This window comes from Vombatus ursinus, unplaced genomic scaffold (genome assembly GCF_900497805.2).
Source record: "Vombatus ursinus unplaced genomic scaffold, bare-nosed wombat genome assembly UNPS02014799.1, whole genome shotgun sequence".
NCBI lineage: Eukaryota > Metazoa > Chordata > Mammalia > Diprotodontia > Vombatidae > Vombatus > Vombatus ursinus.
In genome coordinates, this window is record NW_020954577.1 from 134,556 (window position 1) to 151,370 (window position 16,815).

Consider the following 16,815-nt stretch of genomic DNA (forward strand, 5'->3'; position numbering starts at 1 on the left):
TGAAGGGCAGACTTAGTTCCATTTTTTCTTTCCATTTCTCTTTTCAAGTCAATCCCCAAACCCCTTCTTTTATAAAAAAAAAACCTACAATAACACAGGTCATAAAACCCAAATTCAGAATTAGGAAGGCCCTCAGTGGCCACCCAGACAACTCATATCTCATAAAAGAATTCCCTTTCCCACATACCCAACAGGTGGTCAGCCAACCTTTGCATTAAGGGAGATTCACAATCCCATAGGCAGCCCATTCCATTTTTTTTTGACATCTTTGATTATTAGGAAACTTTTTCCTACTTCAATTCTAAATGGGTCTTTTGAAAGTTCTGCCCATTGCTTCTCACTCATTCTGCCCTCTGGGACTAAGCAGCAGGTCAAATCCCTCTTCCATTGCAGACCTTCAAATGTTTGAAACCAACTCTCTTGTCCATCCAAAGTCTTCTCTTCTCCAAGTTAAGCATTACCACTTCCTTCAGTCAGTCCTCATCTGGTATGGATTCAGGACATTTGCCTGCTTTTGGGTGCTCTTCTTCTTAACCTAGTCCTTACTTTTCAACAACACTTGATACAGTGGCAAAGAAACAGATTAAAGGGATCTAGGAACCTAAGTTTGCACCCTTCAGATTTCATTGTGAGATTGATGGATTCTAAGCTCCTTGAGGACACAGACCATCTTTTGCCTCTTTTACAGTGCCTGGAACATAGTAAGTACTTAAAAAATGTTTATTGATTGATTGTACATGTGTATGAATATACCAATAAAAATCTAATATCTATATGGAGCTTTAAAATTTTAAGTGCCTTACATGTTAGGTCATGCATGTAACATGCATACACACACAACATATGTTATTGTTATCAGTCATCCTTCATTCTCAAAGAGGACAAATGACATCATGAGGGTGATGTCTTGGCTTGCATATGAATTGGATATGAGTGGGGCAGAGATGTGCCAAGTCATTATGTGTATGATTATCAGTCAAGGACAAACCTCGTCGACATCCTGAACAATTAGCAAATTCTTTTTTGCATTTGGCTTTCTTCCTCTTTCCAAAGATAATTTAGTTTTTTAAGCAAGGGTACCTGCCCTGATGAAAGCCACTGGCCAGTGGTGCTCTCCTGTACAAACCTTGGTTCAGATTCCTCTGGGAGAGAGGAGTTGTGCTACAGTCTGTGCTAAGACAGAAGGGACAGAATCTTTAAACAAACCGTTGGCTCACAAGGCAGCCACCTTTTTCTTTTTTCAACAACCCACTTATAGGAACAAAAGGGATGGAATAAAAGGACTGGCTGCACACTTTCTCACCCTTAGGATCACAGATCTAATCTGAAGAGACTCTAACAGTCATTGATGTCAACTCCCGCATTTTTTTTAGTCCAGGTGTTCTTAACCTGGATAGTTTTGAACTTGGATAGGGAAAAATGCATTTTGATTTCAATATAATTGGTTTTCTTTGTAATCTTACATGTTTTATTTTATGCATTCAGAAATATTGTTCAGAGAAGGGATCTTCAGGCTCCCCCAGATTGCCATAGGGTTCTATGACACAAAGGTGAAGAATCCTGAATTCTAGTTTCACTCTCTAACTTTACAAATGAAGGATTTGAAAACCAGGGAATTTAAATGACTTGGACAAGAGGAAGTGGCAGACCCAGAATGATGAAGGATGATGATAGATTTTGTGTGTGTGTGTGTGTGTGTGTGTGTGTGTGTGTGTGTGTGTGTGTGTATGATTTGAATTCAAAATGTATTAACCATATGACCTTGGGTCAACGTGTAACCTCTCCATGATTTAGTTTATGATCTATAAGAGAAAGGTTTGGACTCAGTGGCTTCTTAGGGCCTTTCTGACCCTCTGTCTGTCATCTCTTCTCCCTTCTCTGCTTACTGTTTTAGAGTCTCATGCATAAGCAAGCCTTTAGAAGAACAGATTTAAAAGATGTGATGGAAGGTTCCCACATAGTTCAGTACCAGGTCTATTGGCAAAGGCTTGGTGGTCAATTGTCTCCTTTCTGGGCCTCAGTTTCCTCAAGTGTAAAAGAAAGCATTAGATTAGAGAATTTCCAAGGTCTCTTCCAGCTTTACATTCTATGATCCTCAGATTCTACATGATAGTGGCCATTTGAGAAGGGACTGGACCTTCCAACAGGGAGATGCTTTGATTCTAGTTGGAACGTTCAGAGCTGTCCCCTAGCACTCATTTGGAGCTCACTGTAATTCTATAATTGTTGCCTTATGAACCTACATTATAGCAGGAAGCTTGACATTCCAAACGATACCTAGATTTAAGCAGATGAGGAAAAGGGGGAATTCCCTGCATGAGAGGATGCTTTGAAATTGCTGTTTGGCCCCAGTCACATTGACATACAACACGGCAATTATCACATTGTTCAGAGCTTTCAAACCACTTAATGCTACTTCTATAAGGCCTGTAAGAGTAGGGGAAAATAACCGAATCACCATTTGCTTTTGCTTTTTGCTTTTTTCAGTCCACCCCACTCTGAAGTTCATAAGAGCTGAAATAGAAGGCTGGCCATTTTGTGCTCCAGAGTAAAAAGGAAAATATATTTTGTTTAATTTTAATCTTATTTTTACTGATTTGTTTTTTTTCATATTTGATTCTAAATATACCATGCTTTCCTTCCTACCCACTGAATCATCCTTTGTCCCAAACATTAAAAAAAGAAAGAGGAAAGAGAAAGCTATACAGTAGACCAAACCAACACACCAACTGTGTCTAACAGTATAAGTAATATTCTACAACCACAGCCCTCTCCTTCTGGAATGAAGGGAGAGAGGTACAGTTTCTTATGCATTGTCTGGGTCTGAGATTGATTATTAAAATTACATGATGCTGAGTTGTATTTTAGAAAACACATTTCCAAAATCCTAGGGAATTGAATGCAGTCAGATTCCAGTAGGATAACAAAATTAGAGATTTCAAGTTTGAAGGGAACTTAGAGGTCATTGGGTAAAACCTGCCTATTTTACAGTTAAAGAAAGTGAGGGTAAGAGGTCAAGTGACTTGCCCAGGTTGACACAGCTACTGTCTCTGAGATGGGATTGGAACTCAGGTCTTCCTGACTTCAAGCTCACTACTCTATCCATTGTACCACCTAAAGTTGAGAAGCACTTTGACCCAGCAATCCCACTACTACGCTTATACCCCAATATGCCCATATGTGCAAAAATATTCATAGAATTCTTTTTTTTTGTAGTGAAGAAATGAAAACAAAGAGGTTGCTCATCAACCAGGGAATGACTAAACAAAGTGTGCTATAGGTATGTAATAAAACATTAATTATGATGCTTTGTGAAATGATGAAAGAAATGGGAGCATTCCGTGGACTCATGCAGAGTGAACAATAGCACCAGGAGAACAATTTATACAATTACCAAGACACTGTAACAAAAACCAACTTTGAAGGGCTTCAGGACTCTGATCAATGCAATGACCAACAACAGTTCCAGACGAATGATGATTGATCTACCAATCTCGATAGGGAGACACTAAAGGGGCAAAATGCAACATGCCTTTTCAGACATGTTGGGATGTGTTTTGCTTGGCTATGCTTATTGATTATGAGGAAGGTTTCTGTTTCTATTCTTGTTGTTGTAGTTTAATTTTCAAGGGGTGGGGCAGAAAAGGGTAAAGGTAGATGGAAGAATAGGGGTATGAGTCTGACTGGTACATTCCAGTATCTCACAATTATTGCTTTTTAAACTCTTCTGAAAAACCTATTCAAACTTTCCAGTGGATTTTTTTCTCACTGAGGTGCATGTTCCCTCCAGTGATACAGATTGCAACCCACCCAGTCTTGCCATTCTGTTTGGCTCTTGTCTTTGTCCATATACAATTTCACTTCAAGGTTGTTGTTGTTTTTGCTTTCTTTCTCATGGCACTAGGATGATACCCGTGGGGCACAGGTTGTCCACTAGTCATCTCTTGCCCTCATCACATGACCAGATCTGTTTCACTTTCTATCATTCATTTCTTGACAACATGCTTTACTTCTGGTCTTCTTCAAAGTGCCTCATTGGTTCTATATGACAGCCTGCTCCCACCCACTATGTGCCCGTCTATTGCTCTTTGGGTAATGTTCATTTTCAAACCTTTGGAGACTGTTCTGTTCCATGTCTCCTGGCCAACAGCAATACCAGTAGAATATTGATATATTTTTAAAAAGCAACTGAAAGCAAGTACTGATACTCCTAGCATACAGGCTTACTTTCCCACTTAATAAAGAGAGAATAAAAAAAGTTTAGGTTTGCTCCCCTCTATTCTATTGAATTTTTAAAATATCTTGACTTTTCTTTCAGATCAAAGCATCAAAAACCATTTGATCCTAAAACATTACCCATGTAGATCCAGAATTTACATCTGAAGTGAACCTATTTAGAATCACAGATTTTTTTTGTATCTCTGGTTTTCTTTTTATCCCCATAATGCAAAGAAGGTTATTGTTATTATAACTCCTAGATCAAGTAGCTCTGTTTTGTTCCTGCTGCCATCCCCTAAAAGAAGATTGCAAACAGCCACCAGCTAGTCAACGGGAAAAAGGAAAGAAAAAAATCAGCAGTGTTACTGTCAGAGCTTTAGGGTACAAATGAAGGAATTAGCTTTTCCCTGTGATGCATGAATACATTCATTACTAGATATAATTTGCATTATATTAATGAGAGTATACCCGTGCATCAACTAGGGGTTGGATTCAGGATTTCTATTCATTGTTACTGCCAGTAGGCTGGTAACTGAGTCCATCACAGCATCATTTTAATCTTGATGGTCGTCAGCTCTTCAAGAAGGAACAACTTGGGAAATATGCTAGACAATTCTCTGCAACTTCAGTTCAGTTCAATTCGATTCATCAAACCTTTATTAAACAGCTAGTATGAGACAGGCACTATGCTAGGTTCTTGGGATTCAAAAATAAAAAGAATATATAACCTTCCCTCTGTAAGTCCCATGGAGGCTACATTACACCAAATGTTACAGTCTCTGTTCTGCCCACACCCTACCTTTCCCATCCTCTTATACCCTATACTCCTCTCCACACCCCTGCCATGTACTCTTTGATCCAGTGACGCCGGCAGCTTTGCTTTGTTCCACAAATAAGACAAGACATTTCATCTCTCAGCTTTAGCCATTTTTTCTGATTGTCCCCCATGTCTGGAATGTTCTCCCTTCTCATCTTTGCCTTCTAGCTTTCTTCAAGTCCCTCCTAAAATCTCACCTTCTACAGGTAACCTTTCCCAATCCCTCTTAATTCTAGTGCCTTCCCTCTTAATTTGTTATTGTTGTTGTTCAGTCATTTCAATTGTATCTGACTCTTTGTGATCCCATTTGGAGTTTTCTTCACAGAGATACTAGAGTGGTTTGCCATTTCATTCCTGAGTTCATTTTACAGATGAGGAAACTGAGGCAAACAGGGTTAAGTGACTTGCCCAGGGTCACACAGATAGTAAGGTCTGAAGCCAGATTTGAACTCAGGGAGATGAGTCTTCTTGACTATAGGCTTGACACTCTTTCCATTGCACCACCTACAAAGTAGCTGGGGAGGAAGGGCCCTAAAACTTGGTGGGGGGGGGGGAAGTCTTCATGTAGAAGGTGATGTTTGAGCTGCATCTTGAAGGAATAAAGAGATACCATGAGGGAGGGTATTCCAGACAATGAGGCATGACCACTGTAGACACAGAGATAGGAGAGACAGCATAAGAAGAAGAGAAAAGGGCAGCAAAGATGGAACCTAGAGTATAGGAAGGGGAATGATGTATTAATAAGGCTGGAAAGGTTGGTTGGGGCCAGGCTGAGAAAGGCTTTAAAAGTCAAACAGAGGAGATTATATTGAATACAAAGGAAGTCAAGAAAACCACCAGTGTTCATTAAGTAGGGGATGAATGTTGTCTGTAGTTAAGGAAACTCATTTTGGCAACCATGTGGAAGGTAGATTGAAGTTGGGTGGAGAGCCTGATTTCTAATCAGAATGTCTTTTTATCAAATCCCAGACTTTTTGAAATTTCAAGATTCTTTGCACAGTGATTACCATACCTCCATCTTCCTCCATCCTGACTGTGAAAGTAAACCAAAAGCATCATGTCACCTTATTGAGCCTCAATTTCCTCATCTGCAAATTGGGATACCAATGCTGGCACAACCTACTTCACAGAGTCACCTTGAGGGAAAAGCCTGACAAACATTAAGGGATAATACAAATCAAGCAATGAGCTTGCTATGTAGCAGGTGCTATCCTAGGTGCAGGAGATGCAAAGACTAAAATGAGATAGTCTCTGTCCTCAAGGAGCTTACATGCTATTATTATTACTACAAGGATCTGGCAATTAGCTTTTAAACATTCAGTTGAGTTATCATGTAATTACATAATGTTTTTAAGAAAGGATGACAGAGATAGTGCTTAAGTGGACCCTAGAGATCACCTCATTCAACCACCTTACTTTACAGGGGCAGAAACTGATCTTAAGAGAAGATAAGTGATTTATTCAAGGTCACACAGGAAGTAAGTGACAAAGCTGAGATTTGAACCGAGGTTTTTTGACTCTAACTGCCTCTTAACATAGCAATTCTCAGAAATTTGCTCTAAGTTTTTATTCTTGAGACCAGAATCACAGAATCCATTTGGAAAGGACTTCAGAGGCTACTGGGTCCAACTTATGCCTGAGCAGTGACTATAACATGACCAACGAATGGCCATCTAGCTTTGGATTGAAGGCCTCCTGTGATGTCTTCTTCTACTACCTCCAGATACAGGCCACCCCACTTTGGAAAACCTCTCACTGTTAAAAAATATTTTCTTCCTTCAAGCCTAAATTTGACTCTTGGGAACTTCTGCCCATTGCTTCTTGATTTTTCCTATAGGGCCAAGTAAACAAATCTAATCCTTCTTCTAAATGGCAGCTCTTCAGATACTTGAAGACAACCCCATAATTCCTCTGAGTCTTTTATTCTTTGGGTTAAATATCTCCAATTCCATCAACTGATCTCATGTGCCATGAACTCAAAGCTTTTGATACTCCGTGGTGCTCTCCTCTGAATACTTTCTAACTTAGCAATGCCTTCCTAACATGTGGTACCTAGAATTAAACACAATAGTCAAGATGGGGTCCAACCAGGGTCAAGTACTCCTGGACACCGTGGTTCCCTGAATGCGTCCCAAGGTAATATTCCTTTTCTTAGCTACCATCTCACATTGTTGACTCATACTGACTATCAAGTACCCTAAAACTCTCATATTTGTAGAATAACTACTGTCTAGTCATTCTTTCCCCTTATTGTGCTTGTAAAGTTGATTTTTTAAAACCAGAGTATAAGAATCCACATTTTTCCTTACCTACTTCTGTAATAAAATTACACAAATATGACTACATGGAGAGTGTATTCAACTGGACTCAAGAAAAATCTGAGCTCTGGTACCAGTTCTGCCAACAACCAGCTATGGGACCTTAGCCAAGTTACCTTACCTCTTCAGGCTTCAGTTTCCAAAGAGGGGTGAACTAGGTGATCTCTAAGTCACTCCCAAGCTTTTGTTTATATAATTCTATGCAACAGCAGACAACAGCAGCTGGACAGCAGAAGAGTGGGAGGGGGCTTCTAATACCCAGTTCCTGGGACAGGATGGAAGAAGAATATAAATGTAGAAAGCTGCTGGTAGGTGCATTTGAATAAAAACCTATTTGCATTGGACTGAGTAGAGAGTTACAAATTAACAATCAAAAGAAATGTAGGTAACCTCACCTCATCCCCAGGGAAAAGACAGGAAACTACAGCCATTAACCCTTGACTCAGGAGCTACTAGACTCAGGCCACAAGAGCAAACTGTTATGGCCAACAGGTAATAAAGGTTTGCCAAGGGAATTGGCCACAAGAGCTACCAACAGAGGACCGAGGAGCTTGTGTACAGCGAGCTTAGAGGGCAAGGAGAATTTTGCAACGATCTAGAGAAAGTTCATGATGTTTGCCTGTCTACTACAACCAAACAATTTTCACATGTGCAAAAACTTCAAGCTGGTTTCCATCCTCGAAGAGTAGACAAAAGGCTGAAGGAAAATTTTTCCATTTTCTATGTTCTCAGAAAGAATGTTTTCTTTGGGGGAAAGATAGAAGAGCTACAAGGACAGAGAGAGAGGGAGAGAGAGAGGGAGACAGAGACAGAGACAGAGAAAGAGAGAAGAGAGAGAAAATAGAGATATTGAAGAGGCAATAAAGAATCCTGCCCTGTGTTAGTAGATGGTAGGGAAGAAGAATGTGAAAAAGGAAGAAGAGAGAGGGACCACAGAATAGAGGAAACTAAGTATTAGATGTAAGTCATCAGTCAACAAGCATTTATTAAGTGCTGATTATGTCCTAGGCACTGTACTGAGACACAAAGAAAGGCCAAAACATGGTCCTTGCCATCACAGAACTCATATTCTAATGGTGAGAACTATATGAAAATGACTATTTAAATATGATATATATGATGTAAGTGGGAGGTAATTCCAGACAGTGAAGCTCTTTCGATACGTATAAGTGAGGGGTTTGTAGGGATGGTGGAGGGGGTTGGACTTTATGCTTTTAAAAAATAGCTACTAGAGCTCCAAGAAACAGAGGGGGGGAGGGAGCACATGCTACAGGGAGCATCAGGAGTAAAGGTCAGAGAAAGAAGAGATGAGTGGTGTTTGGTGACTCCCCATTGGCATCTAAAATAACTAATAAAGAGGTGGGTGGTCTTTACAGAATAAGTATACAAGACACAATGGAGAAACTCCTAAGCCTTGTCAAATCTGACAACCACTCTACACCTTTGGTAGTTCAAATCTGGACAATGATGCTGCCAGAAGGAAGAATGAAATGATCGTTAGGGATGAGAAAGTCCTAGACAAGACTAAAAAAGTACAGGTAATATTTTCACCTCCTTATACTGACCAAAGGTCAGGGCTTCAGGAGAGAAAGAGAGATTTGAGAAGTGAACATCTGGCCAAAGAAGACTAGATATGAATTTTTTGACCACATCTTAGTACATAAGAATAAAGAGTTTTTGACCAATGATGGAGTCCACCTTATGAGGGTTGGTTAAAAATTTATTTGCCTGGAGTCCTTAAAATCTGTCCAATAAAGCTTTGAGCCAAAAAGGGAGGAGGAAAAAGAGAAAAAAAATCTGTTATGTGCCTATAAAAATGGATAGCATGGTGACTGGTAGTGGTGACACAAGTTTGAAAATAACAAAAAGAGCCAGCAATAAAACCCATGGCCTCCACATATGTTGACAGAAATAGACAAACTGTGGGGAATAAGAGTGTTGAGCTAGATAACCTAAGCCAGGAATTCAAATTGGATTCATGACTAGAATAGGGCTCTGGAAGATCTTGCCTTAATGAAGACCAGGAAAAAAAATTAAAGATAGTGGTAGAATGGTATTGTAGGGTAAGAAAATATACTTATGTGAGGAACATTGGGAAAGCAAGAAAGAAAACATTTAGGTCAAAATCAGCAGATGGAGAAATCCAAACAATTCTATCGTGGGAATGCACAACAGACCACTTGGATGGAAGGCAGTCAATACAAGGAATTCAGAAAGCAGATTGCAAGGCTGTCATAGAGGTATGACATAGTAGCAACAAGGGACTTTCAAATTATCTGGACATCTGCTGGAGCTTGCTCTGCCAAATGCCGAGTAACCATCAAGATTTTGATTGGCCTTAAGGATAATTTCATCCTTTAAGAAGTGAAAGAAACAACATATAGAACTTAGATATTAGACTTGATTCTCACCAGTGAAAGGGAATTGACTACTGAGGTCAAAATAAGGGGAACCATGGAAAGACATAATCCCCACCCCCATCTTAGAAGTCATGATAGAAAAGCAGAGGCCAATGGGACACGGGCTTCCATGCAATCAAGTCTTTGGATGAGTGAGTCTCAAAAGGCTAAGTGGGTTCCCATAGCCTAAAATCATTCAAAGGAAGCCAGCCCAGCCAGGGATTTAATTGGATTCAACAAATGCTTTTTACTATATGCAAGATACTGTACTAGGTGCTAGAAACTCTCTAAAGAGACTCATATGGACACTGAGGGAACATATTCAACTTGGATTTTAACAAGATGAGTAGAAGATGACAGCAAGGGCAGAAACAGAAGATGGAAATGGGAGAGTGGTACAGTCTTATAAGAATGATCTTAGTCCTAAAACCTGAAGGTGTTGAGGTTGGCAATGAACGAGAGGGATCTGGAGCTCTTAGTGGACAGCATGCTCAAATGAATTAACAGTGATGTGGCAGCCACTGAAGCTGATGCAGTCTCAGGCTACATTATTTTGTTGTTTAGTTGTTTTCAGTTGTGCTTTGAACTGGATGCCCTACAGGTATCTCAACCTCAACATGGCCAAAAGAGTACTCATTGCCCCTCCCCGGCTTGCTCTAAACCAACCGGCTTCCCAACTTCCCACTTTCTGTCCAAGGTATCACCATCCTTCCCTGCCGACTGTCATCCTTAACTCCTTACTCTCATGCATCCCACATATGCAATCAAGTTTCTAAGTCCCTCATTTCTACCTTCACAGCATCTCTCCCATCCACCTCCTTCTCCCCATTCACGTCTAGGCCCTCATCATTTCTCATCTGAGCTATTGCCATACTCTCCTCATGGGGCTCCCTGATACATCTTTCCCTCATCCCATTCATCCTCCATACAGATGTCAAGGTGATCTTTCTAAAGCACAGTGCTAACCATAGCACTCCCCTCTTCAATCAACTCCATTATTACCTCTGTGCTCAGATATGAACTTCTATTTTTGGCATTTAAAGACCTTCACAACCTGGACCCAACCTACCCTTCAAGCCTTGTTAGACATGACTCCTCTTCACATAATCTACTGTCACAAGATTAAGATTTAAAGTAGGAAAGAACTCTACAGACTATTGAGTGCAATGCCCTCATTCTATGGAAACTGAGGAACAGAGCATATAAGTGGCTTGCCCAGAATCACCCACATTAGTCTTTTGATTGTTCCTCCTACATGGCACTCCGTCTCCCAGCTTCATGCCTTTGCATTGGTTCTCCTCTGACACCCCGTTCCTAGAAAGCATTTTCTCCTTCACCTTCACCCGTTTCCTTCAAGACTTGACTCAAGCACCATCTTCTCCATGGATCCTTTCATGATCCCATCGAGCCATTCATCTACTTATGTGTTCTCCAACAAAAGCACCTTGTTATCTACATTGTATCTAAGTTACATATACCTCTATACCCCTTTCAATAAAATACGAGCTCCTTGAGAACAGGATGAATTTCATTTCATCTTTGTATTTTTGTCAGCTAGCACAGTGTTTGGCTCATTGTAGGAACTTAGTAAATGTTATTTCCCCAAAACAGAATGTAAACCCTTTGAGGACAAGCATTATTTCATTCTGTCATTGTGTTCCCTTCACTTAGCATAGAAGATACCACATGTTATTGTCCAGTCATTTTAGTCATTTCTGACTCTTCGTGACTTTATTTGGGGTTTTCTTCACAGAGATACTGGAGTGGTTTGCCATTTCATTCCCGAGTTCATTTTACAGATGAGGAAACTGAGGCAAACAGGGTTAAGTGACTCGTCCAGGGGTACACAGCTAAATAAGTGTCTGAGGCTGGATTTGAACTCATGAAGATAAGTCTTTCTGATCCCAAGCTCAGTGCTCTATCCACTGCACCACCTAGCTGCTTCTAAGTCGCATGTAGTAGGAACTTAATGGACGTTCATTAGATTGATATGAATGGTATTGTTTTTGTAAGTTTTTTTATTATTCCTTTTACTTTTATGCCAGTCATGTCCCCTCAGCAGCCCCCTTCGGCAGATCCTACGTTGACCCTTTACTTCTAACAAAGAAGAAATATTTCAGAAAATTGGATCAACACAATGACCATGTCTGATGGAAAGCCCATTCCATATCCATCACCCATACCTCTCTACTGAGAAGAGGAAAATATTTTTCTTTGTCAGTTCTCCAGGACTGAGATTGTTCATTAAGGTTCATCAGCATGTCACTGCTTGTAAAACACTCCTCTAGTTAATGTTTGTGTAGCCATTGTATATATTATTGTCTTGTCTTTGTGTCTTGCATATATAGGTACTTCATAAACGTTCCTTAAACTGAATTAACATGAATTACTTAACCTTGCTTCACTTCTGACATGTCTGCTTATGTTTCTCTGAATTCCTCATTTTTGTAATTTCTTATAATATTCCATCACATTTCTATGTGGGTAGAGTCTCTTCCATAAATTCTCCTCGATTTTACCAGACCCCACCTATCACTGGCACGTCCCTATCACAGACTCAGGAGATCCATATGTATGCCAGAGATGTAAGACAGGAACAGGAATCTTAAAGTTCTTTTAATTTTAAATACAAACAGAAATGAATTGAGCCTTGCCAAAGGAAGTCATTTCATCTGAGAAACCCAGAGAAAAATTTAAATTTATACCCAAGTCAAAGGAAGATTTCTTATTCTATGTTACATACCTATGAAAGCATTTTCAGAAATAAACATCTGGAATGTTTCCCAAATAGATTCGTCTCATTTTCATGGTGATACACATGTGCTCATGAGAACAGCTTCTGGTGAATGGGGAATAATTTCATTTTTCTTTGCCTCTCAGACAAAGAGGAAGTTCCACCAACATCTTGTCCAGTAGCCATCAACTGGTCACCCCCAAGAGTTGTTACCAATAATTTCTGATCTGATCTTGACACCCATTGGCAATCTAAATATTCATCATTTGAGCCACCCAATAAATCAGGCCAATGATCAACCTTCAAATAATATCTTTTCACTAAACTGGGCTATTAAGGCTTAGCTAAGCATATTAAGTATTCTGTTTAAAGCCGCACAAACATCTGCTCCATTTTCACAGTGAGCAGTAGTTTAAAGAAAACTTAACTCCCAAATGTGCTCAAGGGGAACAAATCTCAGTAACATTTGAAACCAAGCTTTTAAATGTGTGCCCAAAGAGCACCAGAGAGCTTGTCTCTAGAAATCCTGGTGTTCAGACTCTGTTTCATCTAAATCGAAGCCGGAAGTGACTTCAGCAAAGATGCCAGGCTCATTTTCTATTTGGGGCTACAGGTATTGACTTCTACCCTTTATCTGGCATTATTCTAGAACCTCCAGACGCTGGTCCCAACCTAGTGTTTTGAATTGGCTGTGTTCCTCCAGCCCATTCTGATCCACTCCTTGTGCCTCTCTTCCCCACCCCACCCCCAAAAGACCAGAGAAGAAAACTCACCGAGCTGTCTTTCACAAGAAGAGCACAACATTGGATCCCAGCCATCAGCATCTTATGTGGGTTCCAGGCTACTGAGTCGGCCCTATGAGAGCGAGAAAAGGAAGGGGAAGGGAAGGGGCAGAGAAAAGCACAATTAGTTCCCATTCACCAAAGATTGTTCTCATGAGCAGATTTTACAGTATTAATATCTAATTTAGAGTTCTGAGTGTTTTGTTGTTTCTGTGGGGCTGATTTTTGTGTCTGCTTGCTTGCTTTGGGGTGGTGGTTGTCTTTCTAAAAGTTTTGTTTTCTCCTATATCAACACATTAGTTAAAACACAAAATCCAGAGGGGTGTCCCTCCTGAGCGAAGGTGCCACCATGAACTGGGAAACTACATTTACCTGTGGATGCCATGCAGAAGCTTGCGATGCTTCCTTGACATCAAAGCTGAGCCACCCCAAGATGCCTGTTGAGATATTTATATATAGAGATGTTTATGTCAACCAAAACAATGTCATTTGTACACTATCAGGTGATCACTGGTAATCCATGATTCATTTGAAACGACAATTTAGGAATGGGTACCCAGTTTTTATCAAAATAAATGTTCATCCCCCCAAAAGTATACCAAGTGCCATATTCCCATTTAATAAATGTCTTCATAAATGGAAACCCAGTTACTGTGTTCTGATGCTCAAACTAATCAATCACCAAGTGTCTATTAAATACCTACTATGTGCCAGGCACTGTTAGGTGTTGGGAACATGAAGACAAATAATGAAATTGTTCCTGTAATAAAGGATCTTACATTCTACAAATCACACAAATGGCTTAGTTGAAGCCTTGGTACCAAGCATCAAAGGAAAAAAAAGACACAGTCGCTGTCTCCAGGAGGTTTCCAATCCAAAGTAGATACCATGAGTGTGGACTTTATTGGAGAGCATCTGATATAGAAACGTGGTGCTAATGTTTGACAACTGACATAGATTATGTGCATGATGGGCAAAGGTTAAAATAATTGTTTTGTGAGAGGGAGATTTACCTTTAGACAGAACAGACTTGTAGGAAATCACTTCCTTGCATCCAAATAGTCAAGAATAGTGACATGGAGGAAGTAGGATTTTAAGAGCTATTACATGACAAAAAAGGGACATCTTGGAGCAGGGATGAGGGAAGGAGATCATGGGGTGGGAATGGTTGAGGAAGTGCTAAAAGTGGAAATAAAGGATGAAATTGGACAGTGAATAAGTTCAAAGAGGGGTAGGACAAAGGAAGCAGCAGCAAAGGAAGCAGAATTGGAAGCAAGTGTGAATGGGGTTCTGAAATGGAATGTTGAGAGACTGCCAAAAAGCCAGATTTGGATAAAGTTGGAATCTTGACTCAAACCTTTATTTGAATCCTGGCTCTGAAATTGCAACTTGTGACTATGGGCAACTCATTTAACCTCTCTGGGTCTTATTTTCCTCCTCTGTCAAATGAGGAGTTGGGATTAGATGACCTCTAAGTTTCCTTCCAGCTTCATATCATCCATCTATCTTTCCATCTATCCATCTATCTCTCTATCTTATCTCTCTGCCTATATATCTATCTATCTATCATCTATCTCTATCTACACATCTATCTCTCTCTATCTCTTTATCTATTCACCTTTCTCTCTCTCCCTCTTTATCTATTCACCTTTCTTTCTCTCCTCTTTCTCCCCATCCATCCATCCATCCATCCATCCATCCATCCATCCACCCATCCATCTCTAGATCATCTATAGCTCTTCAGGAATGGTTTATTCAAATCAATTCAACAAAAAGTCATTAAGTCCCTACCAGGACCTAGGATCTATGTTTAATGCAAAGAATATATCACTTGGAGCTGTTTTCATACAGAAGCAACAGATGAAAGGTGGGGTGTGGAATCGAACCATGACATTGAAGTGGAAAGTTAAGGAATGGTTTTAGAGTTGAAAAAGTCCAAGGAAGAGCCAGTTGTCACAATCCCAGACCTAAACAAAGTTTATAGTTATAGAGTTAAAGAAGAAAGAATAAATCCTGCAGATCTTTAGTTGAAAAAAAGGTGGGTGCTGAATCATGCATATGTTGTCAGACAAAGTTGGTGATAAATTTTTAGTTTTGCAATTAAAAAATAGTTTTGCTTAGAAGATTTTTATTTCAAGGGGACATTAGTGTCTGTGGTATAAAAAGCATAATCTAAAAATCACATGGAAAAAGTGTTAATTTTTAGAAATAGAACAGAGGTAAGGATTTGAAATTTGAAAAGATTAAATACCCAAATGTTCTCCCAGGGCTGGCAGTCCATTTCTTTGGAAGGGAAATGTTAAGAAGAAGGAACTTGGATTTTATAGTCTTACAAGCTCTCATATTTGTGAGATTTCTTTTTTTTTTTTTGGTCACCTGTTTTTTTTTTTTTTTTTGTCCTTCACTGTCATAATCTACTTAATTATGGGCCTGGCCTAACCCCCTATCAGACTGATGGTTCTTAGAGAACTGGGACTGTGCCATTTTCATCTCTGCATTTTCTTGGCATGAAACAGGCACTAAATCAATGCTTGTTAAATTGTGAAAATCCAAGAAATAGTCGCTATAAAAATGTGACATCATGGCCCAGTCACCCATCTGAACAGGTGGTAGGGAAAATTGAAAATGTCCAGGATCAGTCCCTTCCCCAAATAAATCTATCTTCAGAGAGATAATAACTAAGAAGCCACAAAATTGTCTGGTCTCTTTAAACTCCTCTGTCTTTATCTGAGTACCCAACCATACAAGGGTGGGTCAACAGATGGGAAATAGGAAAGAGACAGCAGGCCACATTCCATAAGTACAGTGGCAGTGGGCTAGAATGGATAGAGTACAGAATTTACTATCAGGAAGACCTAGATTAAAATCCTACTTCAGACACTTACTATCTGGGTAACCATTTATTATGTAGCAGACAGAATACTAAATTTGGAGTCAAGAAACCATGGGTTCGAATCCTACCTTAGACACTTAATAGCTCTGGGACCCTAAGCAATTTGCTTCACCTTTCTGAATAAAAAATAGCATCCCTTTCACTCAGTTATCAGAATCAATTGAAATACTGTTTAAAGCACTGTATAAGAGGTAGTGTTGTATAGTGAAGATAGCCAGTCTTGGAGTCCAAAAACCCAGAGTGCAAATCTCACAACTGAACCAAAATAGCTTTGTGACCCAGGACAGATCATTTACTCTCAAGTGTCTAAGACTATAAATCATAGAACAGTGTTTCATCTTATTTGGTACAAGGAATTTCCTTACTAGTAATTCCCTACACCTATGAAATTCCAGGTCTAATTGAATACGTGTGTGTGCACGCACACACACACAAACACACACACACATTATTTTAAGTGTCATCCTAGGAATTTCAAGATTGGTTAGAATTATTTTTTTCCAGAAACTCTTACTTCCACAAAAAAGAGGCAACAGAAATAGACCATATGAATATTAGCTTTTCCCCAACTTTTCATAGTATTTTCACTCTGCTTTAGAAATTGGATGATCTATCCACTACTAAGAAAATGGCAGCTCAGTGAATCCATAAGAA

At 39.6% G+C, this 16,815-nt stretch overlaps 1 protein-coding gene across 1 annotated transcript in view; it reads right to left on the minus strand.

The window, feature by feature from the left end:
• LOC114050654 (acidic amino acid decarboxylase GADL1) overlaps positions 1-16,815 on the minus strand; it is a 166,738-nt gene that overhangs the window by 107,355 nt on the left and 42,568 nt on the right. The window contains exons 9-10 of the mRNA XM_027872501.1: positions 13,641-13,705; positions 13,260-13,341 (exon numbers count right to left, since the gene is read on the minus strand). Coding sequence (XP_027728302.1) covers positions 13,260-13,341; positions 13,641-13,705 — 147 coding nt within the window. The remainder of the gene's footprint in view (positions 1-13,259; positions 13,342-13,640; positions 13,706-16,815) is intronic.